Source organism: Lagopus muta, chromosome Z (assembly GCF_023343835.1).
Source record: "Lagopus muta isolate bLagMut1 chromosome Z, bLagMut1 primary, whole genome shotgun sequence".
Lineage (NCBI taxonomy): Eukaryota > Metazoa > Chordata > Aves > Galliformes > Phasianidae > Lagopus > Lagopus muta.
In genome coordinates, this window is record NC_064472.1 from 43,610,073 (window position 1) to 43,627,847 (window position 17,775).

The 17,775-nt window shown below is 42.8% G+C and overlaps 1 protein-coding gene across 1 annotated transcript in view; it reads right to left on the reverse strand.

The window, feature by feature from the left end:
• The window catches only part of LOC125687391 (neuronal acetylcholine receptor subunit alpha-7-like), a 71,011-nt gene that overhangs the window by 18,506 nt on the left and 34,730 nt on the right, over positions 1-17,775 (reverse strand). The window contains exons 3-8 of the mRNA XM_048932522.1: positions 10,241-10,285; positions 8,769-8,878; positions 6,192-6,271; positions 3,580-3,747; positions 1,182-1,376; positions 245-331 (exon numbers count right to left, since the gene is read on the reverse strand). Coding sequence (XP_048788479.1) covers positions 245-331; positions 1,182-1,376; positions 3,580-3,747; positions 6,192-6,271; positions 8,769-8,878; positions 10,241-10,285 — 685 coding nt within the window. The remainder of the gene's footprint in view (positions 1-244; positions 332-1,181; positions 1,377-3,579; positions 3,748-6,191; positions 6,272-8,768; positions 8,879-10,240; positions 10,286-17,775) is intronic.

Below are 17,775 nucleotides of genomic sequence, written 5' to 3' on the forward strand. Positions count from 1 at the left end.
ATTATTACAATTACCAGTCTATCTGATATTTCCAGAGCCACCTTATGCCAGGTTGGGTATTTTTTGTTTTGTTTTGTTTTGTTTTGTTGCATCCACACAAACAGTAAAGCCCAAACAGAGGTTTATTCCTAACACTGATGAAATGCAGAAGTGTAGTAAGAAAAAGAGTCAAAGCTCCAACAGGCTTTGAACAGCTCTTGAGAAACACTGTACTTTTTGCACAGAGCAGAGAAAATCAACCTACCTATTAGTGGGACTGAATCAGAAGTTGCAGGCATGATCTCAGCCACAAGCAGCATGAATACAGTCAGGGAAAGCAGAACAGTGATACCTGCAGGGAGTGAACATGGAGAGGAGAGATGAGGAACACGATTGCTGCATCTCCTCCTCTGATGTCTTTGCTGTTAAATGTAACTTTAAAGCGAAGACAAATCCATGAATTCATGCTTGTCAGGGCAGGTGAGAACTTCTACCAAGTGAGAGCATCTTTGGATATATCTTTATCTGCTCTCTTTCCAATTCTCAATTGCACCCAAACCTTTGCTTCTCTCAAAGTAAAGGAGATTCTTTGCTGCTCAGTGAAATGGAACTTGCAGAATGGATAAAATATACTGCTCTTGCCAAACAGAGCTTGCACAAAACCCAGACAACTGTTCAAGATGAGGAGAGACTTGTTTCAACTATTACATGTTATATAACATTCTCCATAGAGCTGTAGCCTGTTACAAAAGTAACTGTGTTATTTTGTTCTCTCTGGAAAGGCTGTTTGCGAAATCTAGCTGCCCTGTGCTGAGAACTTGCCATCTATTTCACGTGTTCAGTGCATGAATATTACACTTTTTGTGCTTTAACTCAAATAATTCTCCTCCTTGTCTGCATCCTGTTTTTCACAGTCAGAAGTCATATCCCTCATTCTGCTTAGGAACAGAATGACAGAGGGGATGGAGAACTACCACTGCTTCTTCTGCCAGTGACAAGTTCTACTTCATCTGAGAGTAGAATCCAAAATATTTAGAACTGTATGTGTGAATCCTATACATAAACTTTTACTCCTGTTTCTGCAACTAAACTAGTGCTTCTGTTGCTCCTCCAGGGAAATCTTCATTCATCAAAAACCATGAGCTATTATTTGCCATTTTATGGGAAGTACACAAGAAATAAATGAATTCTTTAGCACTTACCTAAAGAAATCTTCTCTCCTGAATCAGCAGGCAAAAGGAAAACAAGCAGTGCCAAGCCAGATATGAGAACACAGGGAATCAGTAGGTTCAAGCCATAGTAGAGAGTGCGTCGGCGCATGGTGATGGTGTATGTCACATCTGGATATGGTTCTTTACAGCATTCGTAGTACAACTCATTTCTCTTTCCTGGAACACCTGCAGAAAGGGAGATCAGAGTAGTGGGCAGCAGCACAGGACTGCCCATCATCCACTGCCCAGATAGCCTCTCACTGGCATTGAAAGGACCTCCAGAGATCCTCCAGTCTCTCGCTCTGCCATAAGCAGATCCAACCCCTGCTACCACCTGTTGCTTCTATTTTCTCCGTCAGGCTTTAGGCAAGTGATGGGATGAGGAAAAGGAAACAAGATATCTCCTGTGCTGGCTAGAAACAGGAGCTAGTGTGTGGTAAAGGCCAGCTGGATCTACCTCCAACATCCAAGCCTCAGACAGCAGCAGGGAACTTGTCTGGCTCTCAAAGCTGTCAGCAAGGAGAAAGTATTTCCCCACCTCTCCATGTGGTCTCTTATTGTTCCATGCATCCAGGCAAGGAATAGAAGATGCATTGAAGTGTCCTGTGGCAAGTGAGAAGGGAGAAAAGAAATACCTAAATCAGCTACAAGGCAAAAGTCATTTTCTAACACTTGTAGCCACTAATGCACGTATGGCTGGATAGATTTAATGAGACCAGGGACAACATGTCTCAGCTCAGTGTTGTTTGAAAGCTGAAATACATCATTACAGGATTAAATCAGCCAAGGCTGACTTTAAAGATCTCAGTGTCTTCAGGAACATCTGAATTGACGGTGCAAGTTGCCTGCTGTTCCTAATCCAACTTCTGTGTTTTCTAGTACTTGCATTCATACTTTCTGGATCATTAGAACCTGGATCAGTCGAAGAAGCTCATCTGATCCAATTCAAAACCAGTCTCAGCAACCCAGCCTCAAAACAGGAAGATCTGCAAACAGAGGCCAGAAGCTAGCACAGCTAAACATGACTTCTGGCTTCCTGCAAGCTAGGGAATGATTGCTAGCTTTTGATGTCATGCACACTAGCCCATGCATTAGATGGTTTTCGAAAGGTGCTAAGTCAAGCTTATATTCTGTCATGTCTGAGGGTTTGGATAGATTGTTATACAACATGGCTGTTCTGTAGGGTTGGCAATGGTGATGTAGTTGCAGTAGAGTGCCCAAGAGGCTGTATGGCAGGGACTGCGGCAGGACACGTCATGGCCAGATGGAAGAGCTTAGCACCTCGCATGTTTCATGCCACCACCCTTTTTCTGTGTTACTGTACACAAGGTACAGAAGGTACAGTGATATGTAAATGTTGACAGGAGAAAAACAAGTCTCCATAAAGGTTTGACCAGGGTATTACCGAACACTTTCACCAAATGAGCTGATTAAGGAACAGTTCTGTCCAAAGGCAAGTAAAACTGAGGCCAGTCACTTCACCAGACATGCAAATTTATTGAACAGAAATGACCACTGTATCAAAGCACTGGAAAGTTAGAAATGCTCTGGAATGAACTGACTTTAGATGGACTTTCCTATGAAGTCCTCCAGCACTCCTGAATACTGATTATGTTTCTTATTTTATTCTCAGATGCCCTGAATGGCATATTCAGCTGTTCTGGGTTAGTTATTTCCTTGATCAAATACCCGGACTGGAAAAAAAAAAAAAAAAAAAAAAAAAGGCTGCAAGTTACCATTAATGTGGTCTAAACTCTGCCTATTTCCATAACTTGATTTCTGATTTACACCTACTTAAATGAGTTCGAAATAATTCACTAGAAGCTAGCTATGAATAACTAATTCTGGACAGAAGTTCCTCATTTAAAAATACAATCCTGAAACACAGAAAAGGAGATACACTAAGCTGCAGTTATTTCCAGATGTTACAAACTGTTAGAGGTTTTGATGGCTTTCAGAGTGAACAGGATAATCTCTGTAAAAGCTAATTCCAGTTTTGCTGAAATACCATTTTTTACACCGATCAATTCTTGAGTGATGTGTTTGAGTAGATGTGACAGTAGCGTTCAGTGTGTCTACATAAGACACATCTAAGTACAGTTCTGACAAACTGCTCAGATGCATCAGCACCACTAGATTTCATTTGTGCACTTAGATTTAGGCAGTTGCTTCAGAACACAGTGTTTTCAGACACATTTGAAAGAATGCGCTTGCAAAGTTGTTTTTGATCTGCGATTTTTTTCTTCTTTTTTTCATGTAAAAGGTTTTACATGGAAACTTTTCATATCTGTATTTCAAATACAGACTTGAATATTTAGTAATTTCTACATATTTGGGCTCTGCCTTTGAAAATTAGAATATTGAAAAAAATTTAGGCAAGTCAATTTACCCACTAAATCCCACTCTCCATTTGAGATGTAGTTGGAAATATCAGCCTCAAGCATCTGCAGGTCAATCAGCCAACCACTGTGAGTCCAAGAGCCAAACTTCAAATCACACTTCTGCACATCAAAAGGGAACCAGCGGACATCAATGTAACACGTGCTCTTCAAAATGCCTGTGGATAAAAATCAACCAGAATCAAATGTGTGCAGGATTCACCTCCACCCTTAACTTGACTGACTGTGAGCAACTTTCTTCTCCAAAAGTTTGCATGACATAGTCATGGCGTAACCAAACAGCAAGCAGTGATGAAAGATGCTAGCATAAGTGCCTTCCTGGGACATTGGTGAAGATCCTCCCTTCTTCACTGCATCCTTCAGGTAGATTGTCCAGAACACAGTGGCTATGTGAGAGCTGCTCTCCCTGTCTCTTGGTCTGGCTGGACCAAGGATCACATCCAGATCCAGATTTTACTCTGCATGTTTCTAATCCACTTTCTTCATTGAATATTAGGTAATGGAAGGTGTTAGGATTTGTTGCATGCTGTTGCATACTGTAAAGCTACTGTTTAATTTTGGTTTATTTCTTTATTTGTATTCAGCTGAAACAAGAGATTAAACTAGGGAATGCTCCAGACCTTGGGGGCCCCAAGCTGCAGTTGCAACTTTTTCCCAGCTGTCCAGGAGAAAAGAGAGCGTAGAGCAGGGGGAAGATGATCTATCTACACAGCCCATATCACAAGAAGCTGGGTGGCAAAGCAGAGGTCATCCCTACAAACCTTCACCTCTGCAGGCCTGAGGCTACGCAGTTTTCACTTTAGCTCTCCAGCTTCCCTGAGCAGACCAGCACAAAGGTACGCTGTGATGGAGAAGCAGTTTCTGATTCGATGGAAAGTTACCTCCAATGCTACGTTAAGATGACCTGCTTGCAGTAATTGTTTCTGTGTGCTCCCTAAAATACCAGCTAATGTGAATCTTAGCTCTTAAACACCTAACAAATTTGTGTTTGCTGTAAGTGCTTGGGTTGTGCCTTTTGAATATAAAATCCCCCAAACTGAGATCATGTGCTAGTTTCTTTCTGTTGCTGTAAAAGCTGGGGACATTGTGGCTTAATGGTGTGGTGTGTGCATTTCTCTGCACAAAAACTGACACCCAGCTGGATTCTATCCATTTGCTCTGTTACCTTCTGGTAGATCTGCCTCCCACTGTCACGGCCATTTTCGGGTTGGTTACATTGGGTGTTTTCTCCCAGATTCTCCTCAATCTTGGCTCTGCTACCTTCCTTCACAACAGACAGCTGTCTCCTCCTTGTCCTCTCTCTCTGCTCCTCCATTGAGCCATGTATAGCAGAGCTTGTTTCTCTAATGGAGAGCATCAGTGAGCACAGCCTGCTCACAGAGTCATGGGAAATAAAACTTTAATGAAGCCTTGGAAACACCATCTTTTTGCCTCTTCTGTGTTTTCCAATGTCCTGATTAATCTGGCTGCTTCTGTGATACTTGTTGCATTAAGTAGGCTGATTATCAACATTTGCCTTCTAAAATGGATTGGGCAAAGCAGTTTAGCAGCAGTTAAACTTCTGTAAGAAATTTGATTTTTATGCTTTGCATGAGACATTTCCTTTACTTCTTATTCTCTCTTTTCTACTTCCAATTCTTCATCACAGAGTTCGTAGCTCACTGCAGATGTACTCTGCATGTGTGGTATGTCTTCTGCCCTCTTAGATGAAAACAAACTAGTAGAGCACCAGATCTGCCTATAAATGCACATTCTCCATTGCCTACCTGTACTGAACCAGTAGGGACAGGGAAGGCTCTGTTCTAGCTCATGGTTGATTTTACTCCTATCAACTGTTGCTCTCTGGAGAGCAAACATTCCCATGGGTCTGTCCATGAAAAAAACAAAAATGCCTTAAAAGGTCTCAAAGGTAGGGATCAACAGAAGATCAACTATCAGGGAATACCCACTTTTATCTTGGTGGCTCCTATGGTTGTGCTTGGCATTAATATTCCAGCGTATGGCACAAAGACTGGACATTTCTTTTCCATCAGAGGCTGTGATGAAGGGGATAGCTTGTGTGTTTGCTGTAGGTCCTGGCTGCTTGGACACTGAATCAGCAGTATAGATGGCCCTATGGACACTGAATCAGCAGTACAGATGGAAAGCAGAATGTGGTTTGGGTCTGGCTCAACAGGGCTGGTCTCAGTTCATCTTTTCTTGATGAACTCATGGATATGGAGGTTCAGGCTCATAAAGTGCGCTACAGAGAGACTGCTGCTCCTGGTTACCTCCTGTTGTCATACTTCCCTTCAGTCTCAAGAAAGAACTAATTGGTTTGCATAAGAAACTTTGTGAAAACACGATGTGAGGTACCCAATACCTTGCCTAGATAACTCAGGTGGACCTCTGAGTGATCAAACTACTCAGCAGATTCATGAAGTGGAAATATGCTACCGGTCATGGAGCTATATTACTTAGTGGATCTGTCTCACAATAAAGTTATATTTCCTGCAAAATTGCTGTGGACTGCTTCTAAATATTTGATTTCATCTATGAATGAAAACTGCTTACAGTTATTCAAAGATATACATTGAGCAAACAAACACAGTCTGCATCCTACCTGGAGGAATATATTGGCAGGATCCAGAGTAATTCACCAGCACATTTGTGTGAAATGTTGCATCGAATCTTTCATCCGCACTAGAGCACAGCACAAACAAAACAAAGGAAAGAAAAAGCAAGCTGATGTTTAAGATGTAGCAACTTTCAACAGAAAAAAAAAAACAAAAAAACCTCTTTTGTGATGTCTGAATCAAGGTCTGGCTTATGCCTGGGTGAAGAGCCCAGTACCTTTTTTTCTAATAGACACTACTGGCCTGCAACCCAGAAGTGCCAATGGCTTGCTGTAATGTCCTCAGAGAAGCAAGATGCGGGGCTGTTATATGTCTTGGGGCAAAGGCTGAATGGAAAGGAGCAGAAAAGGAGCAGAAGTATTACAGTTTTTGAAGTTTTAAGGAAGTTTCAAAGTCTGAATAGTTGGCAGGATGAGGCTTATCTAGGGCTGCTGTCAAAATCAGGCAGCTCGCAGTGTAACTCGATTTTTTACCTAAATATCTGTTGTAAGAGCAATGGTGCCCTGAGCTAATTATCATTCTGTCTCTTAGGATGCTTAGGGGCCAAAAGTTTGCTTCAGGCAATGGAGGGAGGTGCTGCAGAGAAACAAGAATTCATTTAGGGTTCCAGTGGTTCTGAGAAAAAGAAGGAAATAATAACCTGAGCAAGAATACTGTTTGTGTTTGCTGTAAGTGCTCAGGTTGTACCTTTTGAAGATAAAATCCCCCAAACTGAGATCATGTGGGGGCATGAAGCAGGCATGGGGGAGTGTTCCAGTTTAAATACAGAAGGATTCCCATGTTGGTTTCTTGCCTATCACGACTATGTGCAGGTCCATGTTGCATGGCTCTCCCATCTCACACACCCTGTCTTGCCACCAATCATGGAAAATTCCAATCTCCATTCATCCTTTGGCTTCTTCCTTGTTCATGTCTGAGGAAGGTGGACACAGTGCCAGAAAGCTGAAAGTAATTTTCTGTCATGGGTGCTCCTGATATAAGGGGGGGAAAACAAATGCTGGAGAAGACCACCACACACCCGCAACCTGCTCGCATGTCAAAGGGTGAAGAACAATGTCCTCTGCATCAGGATCCTCTACATGAGGGCTTGAAAATCAAGGACTGAACACTGGAAACATGGGAGCAGGAATGACTGACTCAGGAGGAACATAAATATCAACAGAAATCAATGGGGATAAAAGTGAAAAGACTACGGCCATAACACAGAGGCCACAAGAAAGGCTGTCTTAATAGAAAAAAGAAAACAAGGGAAAGACAAAGGGTGAGGTAGACTCGCTGCTTGCTGTGAAAGGAAAGGAAACAACAGGGTACAGGGAGCTGCAATATCCTGTACCTTCTGCGCTTCACTCTTCAGGAACTGTGGCTCACCACAACTAACTCTCACACAGTGGTCAGAGTCCAAGGCAGGAGAAGAAAGGAAAGCATTAAAGAAGTGTAGAAAAAGACAGGCTCCAGTTGGCAGCACTGATGAAATTTATTCCTGAGTACTGAAGGTGACCAAAATACTCTCTGAAGCATTAACAATTATTTGTGGGAGTTTGGGGACTACAGGACAGGGCTCAGTGAATTAGACAAGTTCAAAGAGAATTCTGATTTGTTTTTTCTTTTTTTGTAAAAAGGTGAAATTATAGATACATCATCCTAGCTTCAAAGATAATGAAGTAAAAACAGCTGACACGGATTTGTCAAGGGCCAACTGCATGAAATCAATCTAATTTTCTTACTGAATAATTCAATAAGAGGAAGTAGAAGACATATCTGAACCTCAGAAAGCCCTTCCTGTGACATATTCTTATAAACAAACTAAAATAATATAGACCAGATAATCATCATTTTTGGAGACTGAAAATTAATAAAGAAACTGTAAGCAGTAAAGTTGCAGTAAAGAATAGCACCTGAACAATTTTCAGGTATCTTATAGTGGATGCTTGGAAGGGAAAACAGCAGAAACCAGAAGGAAACCCAATCCAGACAACTAGATTATGTTTAAAACTGACTGAGAAGGACAGGTCAGTGAAAATCTTGCAAGGACAAAGGACAAAATAAGCCCAAAAATAAGACATTTGAGCAAAAGTAGAACCCCTTCCTCCCAGAAAGCAATAAAAAATAGTCTGTATACAGAACTTCCACTCAATTCAACAGTGCAAAAGTGCTAACTAGAGTGCTGGACTCCATAATGGAGAAGAAAAAAATGGGTTCTAGAGGTTTTGGGGAGCTAAGGAATGAACAAAGGTGGGGTAATGGACAATACGCAAAGAAACAGATTATTTATTTCAAGCAGGAAGACTATGGCACAAGCAATTTTCCAGCAGAGGTTTGGCAATTATAAGGAGAATATGGTTGTTTTCACATTCACTGGGAAAAGAGAAAGAAGACATCTATAAAACTACAGAAAGCATGACTTAGAGTGACTACTAGAAAATGTATTAACTTGCATTTGTTTGCTTTTATATTTTTTCCAAGAGTAGCGGACAAAACCTTAGAATATCAGAGCAGCGTGGTTGTTTACCAGCATCTAGTGCTCTAGTTCTAGGCTCCAACTGCCAATTGTGCATATTGCTTACCTGTTATAGAGAAGAATGTCAGGTACCCAAATCTGGTCGGCTGGAAATCGCAAGTTCTGCACACCCGGGTATTCGTACTGATCCCAAGACAAGTAAATATCAACCCAGTACTGTTGGAAAATACATACATCAGATTATACAAGCTGGTAGAGATCTTTTAAGCAATTTGGAATATTATGGGAGCAGAATGGATATTATCAGTAGTGATAGCAGTAGTATGATAATTGTTTAATGCTAGGCTTTAATTATTAAGAACGGTTGGCATACAGAGAGAGGAATTTGCAGGTTGATGACTCAGTGTTGTTAGCTGCTGTATTTAATGTAGTGCCTTGCCACTCCACTCTGAGACATGAAGCCAGACATCTCAAATAATTTAAGAAAGGCTCAGGAACAGCTTTTGTGCTGAAAGTGACTTACAGAAAAATGCTATGGTAGGATTGCAAGAGTGTTACTGGTGCTATAGCTGAAGACACTCTCTGCTAAGAACAAGATACATGCAGGCTCTGCTGTGATGATACCATAATACCCTATGTTGGTTTGGTTTAGTTTTTGCAATAGAAAAGACTCATTCCTGCTTCAAATCCCAACAGACATCTGTGAAATAAACAACCTATTCAGTTGCACCCATTAACTTGACATAGTATTTAACTGCTCAAGTCAAAGCAGAATTAGCTCAATCATTCAAGTCTCCCACAGGTTTTTCCCTGCAGAGCTGCATCTTTGCTGAGCACAAGCCATTAAGGAGATCAGTTTATGCTCCATAAAAATAGATCATATCTCTCACCACACAGCCAGCAGCAAATGTGGTAGGAAGTTCCCTCCACCAAAGCCCTAAGTGAAGATCAGCTTTGCTTATCCTGCATGACCAGTTCTGGTCACTCTTCAGTAGGAGCAAGTTGCAGGAGAGGGAGGAGGTGTGTTTATGCATGAGATTTTTAAAGTAGAAGGGAAGGCAGTGTTCCAAGGAAGCTGTCCCACCAAGGAGCTTGGGCACTGTTGATGGCAAACCACTGCACAGCTGAATGCAGTTCTCTGCATTTGGGGTGCATGATAGAGTGTCCTGCATTTTCAAGGGATACCCCAGCTCCCAATTATAGACATCTCAGAAGCTATGAGAGCAGGACAGCCAGGTCTAATGAGGTGCCTGGCTCCTTCACTACAAGAGCCCAACTCTACTGTTGGAGGGGCCCTGAACCTCTTGAAGAGTCTCCAGCTATAATGGGAGCCTTGCTTTGAGCTGTCTGTTACAAGATCCCTATGCCCATCGGCCTAACAGTGTGGTTAGTATTACTTCCTAAGGTCTGCTCAGAGGGTGAATGAAGTCTCCTGTTGTTTTCACTGCTAAAAGGAGCGCTAGAAAAATGTCAGAGACAAGTTAAAAGGCAGCAACCTTGCTTTCCAGCTAAGAAATCACATTCAGTAGTTCGCTATTAGGAAGGTTTTTTTAATCTTTATTCTTACAGGTTACTCACCATCTGCAGCCAAGCATTTGTAATCAACACCTGATTCTTCTCATCCTTTAACAAGGAAAAGAAAGAGAACAAGAAATTAGACTCATGGATTACAGGTGGAAGACTTCCTTTGAAAACCCACTTCTTGGGTTAAATAAACACAAAGTTTTTGGAGTAGATTGTGAGCTCAGTGCAAAATTATTTAACTGCATTACATAACCGAGACAATAATGGCTCTTTTCTACCTTTTGAAACTACAGACCTCCTGAAATTTTCATAACTGATCAACATCAGAAGAAAACAGGCAATGACTGTTATTTTGCTGGAGACCATTGGATTGCTTACCAAATACATAAAATTTTTCTTTTGTCTAACTGGGCAAAACAAGATATTTCTAGTACGATACAACATGTGGTAATTTGAGTGAGTTTATATCATATTTACTGCCTCTGCAAAACAGGAGAAGTGCTCTTAGTGCTCTTTCTTTGGAGTCTTGGCAGTCTACTGCTTAGCTCAGGCTGAATTGGAAGGACTGGGCTTGTGGAAATGCTAACACATGACAGCAAGACACAGACATCTGAAAGGGAGCTCAAGAGATACCCGTGCAGAGCAGTGGATCTGTATGTTCAGACACCAGCGTGTAGATGCTACAGGGAACCAGCTCTGACTCATGACAGAAATGAAGAAGCCTCGTTAGGGGGCTACAGTTCGCCCACTTTGCTGCAGCCAGCCTGCAGGTACAGGATCCTGTGGTGTCATCACCACAGCAGATATGGAGAAGCAGTTCCTTACTCAGATCCACACCTGTGCTTTGCACAGCTCCAGATACCACCACAGGTATGTACTTGATACTTGCCAAGAGCTGAGAATGAGGTACTCAGTATTGTTGGCCCACCGTATACCCAGTTATTTCCAGCTTGGGCTCAGCTGGATCCTGAAGCTAGGGTGTGAGGCTGTAGTAAGTCTGACTGATGCAGCCATTTTCCAAGAAAACCATATTCCTGGCCAAAAGGTATACCAGAAAGTAGCATTTTCCCCCTCTGCTTCAAATCAGCTCTCTTGGGCATGCGTTGGAAGGAACAGCTATGGCCTGACCCAGGTGATTCCAATACTTTCAATGTGTGCTCTCCCAGGCTGTCACAACCTACAGTGCGTTAACTTGCCTCCCCTTTCTACAGTTAGGGATCATAGAGTATGCTGAGTTGGAAGGAAACCGCAAGAATCACAGAGTCCAGCTCCTGACTCCACACAGAACCACCCAAAATCTAAACCCTATGTCTGAGAGTGGCATCCAAGCACTCCTTCAACTCCCTGAGCTTGCGGCTGTGCCTATTTGGGCAGTCTGTTCCATGCCCACCTCCCTGTGCTGCAGCCCCTTTCCCTGACCCCCAGCTGCCCTCCCCTGATGCAGCTCCATGCCGTTCCCTCTGGCCCTGTCGCTGTCACACAGAGCAGAGCTAAGTGCTGCCCTCCGCTCCCTGTGGGGAGCTGCAGCCGCCATGAGGCTCCCCTCAGCTCCTCTGCTCTGCGTTGAGCACACCAAGAGACATCAGCGGCTCCTCATGCATCTTCTTCTCCAGACTGTTCACCATCTTCACAGCCCTTCTTTGGATGCTCTTTAATAGCTTTATGTTCTTGTACTGCAGTACCCATCCTAGAGGGGTAGTGTAATAAGCAGTAACAAAAGCTTTGCCAAAATCCAGAGAGTTTATATCATCTGGCTTTCCCTGGTCAATTGAGCAAGTAACTTTGTCATAAAAGGAGATTAAGCTCATTAGGAAGGATGTTTTAAATGTAAAGAATGCTTGGGGCTCCTGAGACACAACTCTTCTTCAAATTGTGCCCAGGCAGGTTCAGTTTGGATATTAGGAAAAATTTCTTCTGTGGAAGAGTGGTCAGGCACTGGAATGGGCTGCCTGCCCACAGGGGTGGTTAAGTCACCGTCCCTGGAGGTGTTCAAGAAGCATTTAGATGTGGTACCGAGGGTTTAAGTAGGGAAACAATACTAGTGGTAGGTGAATATTTGAACTAGATGATCTTGGATGTCTTTTCCAACTTTGGTGATTCTATGATTCTATAATTTATTTTGAGATCATTTTATGCTTGTTTTTATTTCTCCTGCTCTTCCAAAGCCAAGAAGAAATATCAAACACAGAGCTGATGCAGAGACCAGAGCAATTAGCTGCATTACAAGGAAGATATGGAAATCTCTGATGGAAAGAGAGATGTTCTAGCATTAGCAAAGCTGCTGTGAAACTGTGCAGAAAATCCTTTGACTGAGCTGTAGTGATCAAACCTCAAGGTTCACTGCAGAAGTCACCAGTGGGATGAAGTAGTTAACACTCATGACCACTGTTCAGTAAGAAAAGACAGACAGAGAACTTCACCAAGATGCAAGATGATGTGGTGGCCTAGTAAAATTTCTGAAGAAAATCTATTGGCTATGGTTTTCATTTTATCAGGTCCAAAAATGTGTGGTCTCCAAAATCACAAGGTAAACCACAGTCCTTCAGTAGCCTGGGCTTTCTGGATCATGCTGATCCTTAATTATACTATTTTGGCAATACTTACCGGTTAAACAGGGAGTAAAGCCACCTTAATCACTTTAGAAAAAATTACCAGTCTGCTAACATCAAGCTACTTTTGTACTGTCTTTCTTTCCCACTCCTGCTCCACAGATGCAAAGAAACTAGTGAAGAAGCATCAGGAAAGATGAGAGCTACTCGGAAGCAGACTGTCACACATTGAGCTGCCTCTGTGGATATGTTTTCTTCAGTGAGTGCTCTGAGTTTACCTCTTGTGTGTCCCACACTTAAGCCGTTGTGTGGCTGCAGGCTTGCCTTTTCTGTTTCTCTCTGGCACAGAAGATACTGGATTACTGGCACTACTGAATCCCTAGCATAAACTTGTTTGTATCATGTTTCCCTCTCCTCTCTTACTTGTCCTGTTGGAACTGCAGAAACATCCCATCCTAGGAAGGATGAAACCATTGATCTACAGGACTGCCAGTGGCTTTGGCACTGTGGGCAGAGTCTTCTGCTAAATGCCTGTCCCAGGAAAAGGAAACATCAGGCATGACACAGACCTTTGCCATAGTCATCTATGCAAAACTGTACATCACATCACCTCCCCTGCTGCTCCCCTTGCCTCCTCTTGAGATCACTCTAAACTGCTTCTGCTGCTGAAAGACATCACACAAAAATCAGCTTAGATTTTATATCTTGTTATAGAGGTAATAAATTGATTCAGCAGAGCTATTTGTTTTGACAAATGTAGGAAACGACAGCAACTCAAGAACACAAAGGATGTGTCCAGGGATCCTCAGAGGCTCTTTCTTCTTGACTGATGCCCACCTCACCATTCTGTGCATGGTGAGCATAGTGATTGTCTGAGTTGCTTATTAAAACCTAGCTATATTTTGTGCAGCTAATGAATCAATAATTGCTTTATAATTCCAAACCCCAATGCATGAAATCAACGAGGGGAGGCAGGAAGCTAGAATGGCTGAGTGGAAACCTGCCGGTGGATTCAAGCTAAGAGATAAAAATGTACAGGCAGTAGAAGCAGGGACATGTGGCCTGGGAAGAGTCCAAGGATGCTGTCCAGATGCAATTGAACCTGGAAAAGGATGTGAAAAAACCAAGAAAATGGATTTTATAGATACATGAGACAGAAGAAAAAGGCTAAGGAGTATGTGCCCCCCCTGAAAACTGAGAAGGGAGAACTCTCAAGGACAGATATGGAAAAGGCAGAGGTATTCAAGAAATTCCTTGCCTCAGTTTTCACTGGCATGCCTCTCATGTCCCTGAACCTCTAAGCAGGGGCTGGATGAGCTCTCCCACTGAAAGTGAAGAGCAGGTTCAAGGTCACATGTTGAAGATGAATGTGTACAAGTCTGTGTGGTCCAATGACATGCATCCCAGGTTCCTGAAGGAACAGGCTGATGTAGCTGTCGAGCCATTCTCCATTGTATTCAAAAAATCATGACTGTCAGGCAAATCGGGGTCTGGAAAAAGGGAATCATCACTCCCATTTTTAAAGAAAGGGAGAAAGGAAGACCCAAGGAACTACAGGCTGGTGATCCTCATGCCTGTGGCTGGGAAGGTCATGGAGCAGATCCTGCTGGAAGATATGTTAAGGCACATGCAAGACAGTGAGATGATTCATGACAGCCTGACCAACTTAAGCAAGGCAACGTGTTGTTCCTGACCAAAATGGTTGCCTACTACAATGGAATGAATGCACTGATGGACAAAGGAAGTGCAACTGATATCATCTAGCTGGTCTTCTGCAGGGCTTTTGACATCCTTATCTCTAAACTGGGGTTGGAGCAACCCTTGATGTGTACAGACTTGAAGAAGAACTCCATGTGAGCAGTGAAGAAGGACTGAGGGGTCCTCATAGATGAAAAGCCGACCAGCAGTGTATGCTTGCAGCCTGGAAGGCCAACTGCATCTTGGGCTGCATGAAAAGGGAGGTGGCCGGCAAGGAGAGGGAGAGGGTTGTCTCCCTCTGCTCTGCTCTGCTTTCATGAGGTTCCATTTAGAGTAATGAATACAGACCTGGGTCCCCCACCACATCAAAGTGCTGGGATGGTACTGGAGAGTGGATCTAGTGGGTGGCAACCCTGCCTGTGGGGGGGGAGGGTTGGAACTGGATGAGTTTTAAGATCCCTTCCAATCCAAACCATTCTATGATTCTTTGATTTTAGGCTCTGTACTGCATACATCCTCCTTAAAAAGTCTTCCTGTTTACTTTTAAGAGAAAGCTAAACAGAGTGACCCAAATGACAGGCTGTTGCAAGTAGAAGGCTCCTTTCCCTAATCTGTGTAAAATGAAACATTTTCCCCATGTACATTACAGCACACCAAGGACAGGAGGAGGAGTGGACTTTCCCTTTTATGTTGGCTGCTTGAAAGCCACAGGGGATGCTGTAATATGTAGTGGATCTGGAAGGCTTGCAAGTTTCCTCAACGTGGAGACATCTCTGTTAAGAAGTCTTTAACTCTTCACTTTGATTTATTCACAAGGAAACTCCCTTTTACCTGATATTGCAAATTTTCACTTAATAGACTCTGTCTCTGCAAAGAAAATCATCTAGGGTTGACTTTATTTTACAGAACTGTTTGTTGCCCTACTTGCTCACCTGTCACACTTTTATGAGGTCCTTATTCAGATGCTAATGACTTTGGTAAGTAGCTCTGACTGCAAGCAGCTCATTATCCACTGCACATCATATTGGTATTTCAGTTAGCCTTAAACACATTATCTTGGGTACGTTTTGCCTACTTTTCATAAGGCTACTGTGACAATTATGTTTGTCCTACTTGTCAGGTTTATTTTATAGTTAAAGATGAACTTGCCTATTAGAGTTTGCACATGTTTAGCTGGAGTGTAACTGTGTTCTACATGGTCTTCCTTTCTTGCTCTTTGATAATTACAGTCAGGAAGAGCACAAAGTCTAACAGAGCTTTGGACTACTTATGTCTTTTTCAGCCTTGGGGGAGAAAATTGTAACTTCAGGCTATTTTCATAGCCATTCAGAATGTACTCTCATCCTTGCCTTCAGGCCTCTATGTTTTCAAAAGCTTTATGGAAAGCAAATCCCAGAAAATGCTGCATGTGTATTCAGCAAAAGATGCAACCTGACAGGAAGGAAGGGAGGAAGGGAGGAAGGGAGGAAGGGAGGAGCAGCCTGTTCCAGAGGAGCATAAAGGCATCATTTTGTATTGGACAGGAGTATGTTGAAATTCAGGTTCCCTTTTGTACATAGCTCTCTTGCAAAGACACTTCTAGAGAAGGACTCTGAGGAGCCAGGCCTTGCAAAGAATACATCCTGAGGCTGCCCGGAGGTGAGGCTGTGGAACTATGAATCCATACTTTAATGTGAAGGGTTCTTAAGGGAGGAGGTGTTCTTTGAGCTTTCTGGGCTAGTTGCCTGGCATTTTCAGAGCTCTGGAGTCATCAGGAGCTGTGGACTGTGTACATTTCTGAAAGACTTAAGCAAGGGAGGGACCATATTTTTCTACTACAAAGATACTTACAGATAATGATGAGAATGCATATGCCGTATGTTGTCTCAGGTGGTCACTGTCAGGTACTGTTTGGCCTAGATAAAAGCTAATTCTCCAACTTGGGAAGCACTGCAAACAGCTCTCTCAGATGTGTCAGGGATTTGTGCAAAGGAATTTAAGATAAGTCATGTAAGTGCCTTTCCTCCCAGGAGAAAACTTGACTAACCCATCACTTTGCTTTTTTTTGTACATGGTCCATGCCTCACTTGGCACTGTCAGACCTGGAGATGACCTTCCTCTGTTTTTGACAGGCTCCCAACGCTCAGCTCTCCCTACAGCAAAGCAATGAAAGCAGTCCTGCCAAGATCCCAGGTGAGGCAGGAGATGACAAGCCCCCAGAGATGCCTTCCAGCACTCCTCTGGGTATTCTCCTGGGCTGCTCAGGCAAATCAGTTTGCTCCTGGTATTTAAAAATACTTGAAAAACTAGTTCTGTGGTCACCGGCAAGTACAACATTGTCCTCTAAATCCCTCCTTTCTTTATCTGGGTCATATTTTCTATCTTCAGCTGCAGCCCAGTTAGTCCTCTGTTTTGGAAATTTGATTATCCTTCAGCCTCAGAGGTTTGTTTTAGAACATGTGCTAGGACACGTGAATGTTTTAGTTTGGTTTTACATTCACTGCTGTCAATTCAAAGCTTACAGTATGCGTAGGTTTGCTTTTCTTTTGCACCAGTGCCTGTCAGTAGACTCTCCCTTGCCAGAGCAGCATCCAGACAAAATATGATCGCCCTCAGCCATACAATTATTTGGGTCATAATACAGGGACAAAAGAATCCAAAGGCCTTCCTGGTTCAGTAGACACATCATACGGTGATGTGTAAGCTCTGTAACAAGGTCTTTGTTACAAGGTGACTAACTGAGATCGTTAATCCTTGCCCTCTCACAGAGAGCATCGACTCTGCCATTGACTTATTGCAAGATATTGAGCAGAAAAATCCCAAATTGAACAGGTAATTCTTAAGACAGGAAGCTTTTTTTTTTAAATTCTGCTTATGCTCCTGATTTTGTAGGAGGGATCTGGTCAAGAAAGATTTCCATTGACTAGGAGAGTTCAAAAGTGTTTTTAGCAGAGGTATTATTCTCTGCACTGGATTTTGATCAAGAGAATCAAAAGGAAATGGGATGGCTTTCAAAAACTTGTAGGCTCTGCCTATGTCTGCAGCTGGCAGCCCTTTAAATTGCTAAAATACCCATCTGCCCAAAACCTTGAGATGATTAATTAAAACAGCTTCAATGCATTGAATAAATGAAAATGCTCAAAACCTGCCAGCTTGAGGAAAATGCACATTTCCCTCAAAACACTCCTTTTTAACAGTCACCACCATTAGCTCTGTGTTTCCACCAGTGATGAGCCTGCATGCTGCCCTCGTAACAATCTGCACCAGCAGAGGTGACCCTACTGTTGTCACCACTTCTGAAATGCAGCACCCACTGCCTCACTGTGCTCACATCCACTGTCTGATCTCCAAAACATTCAGCAA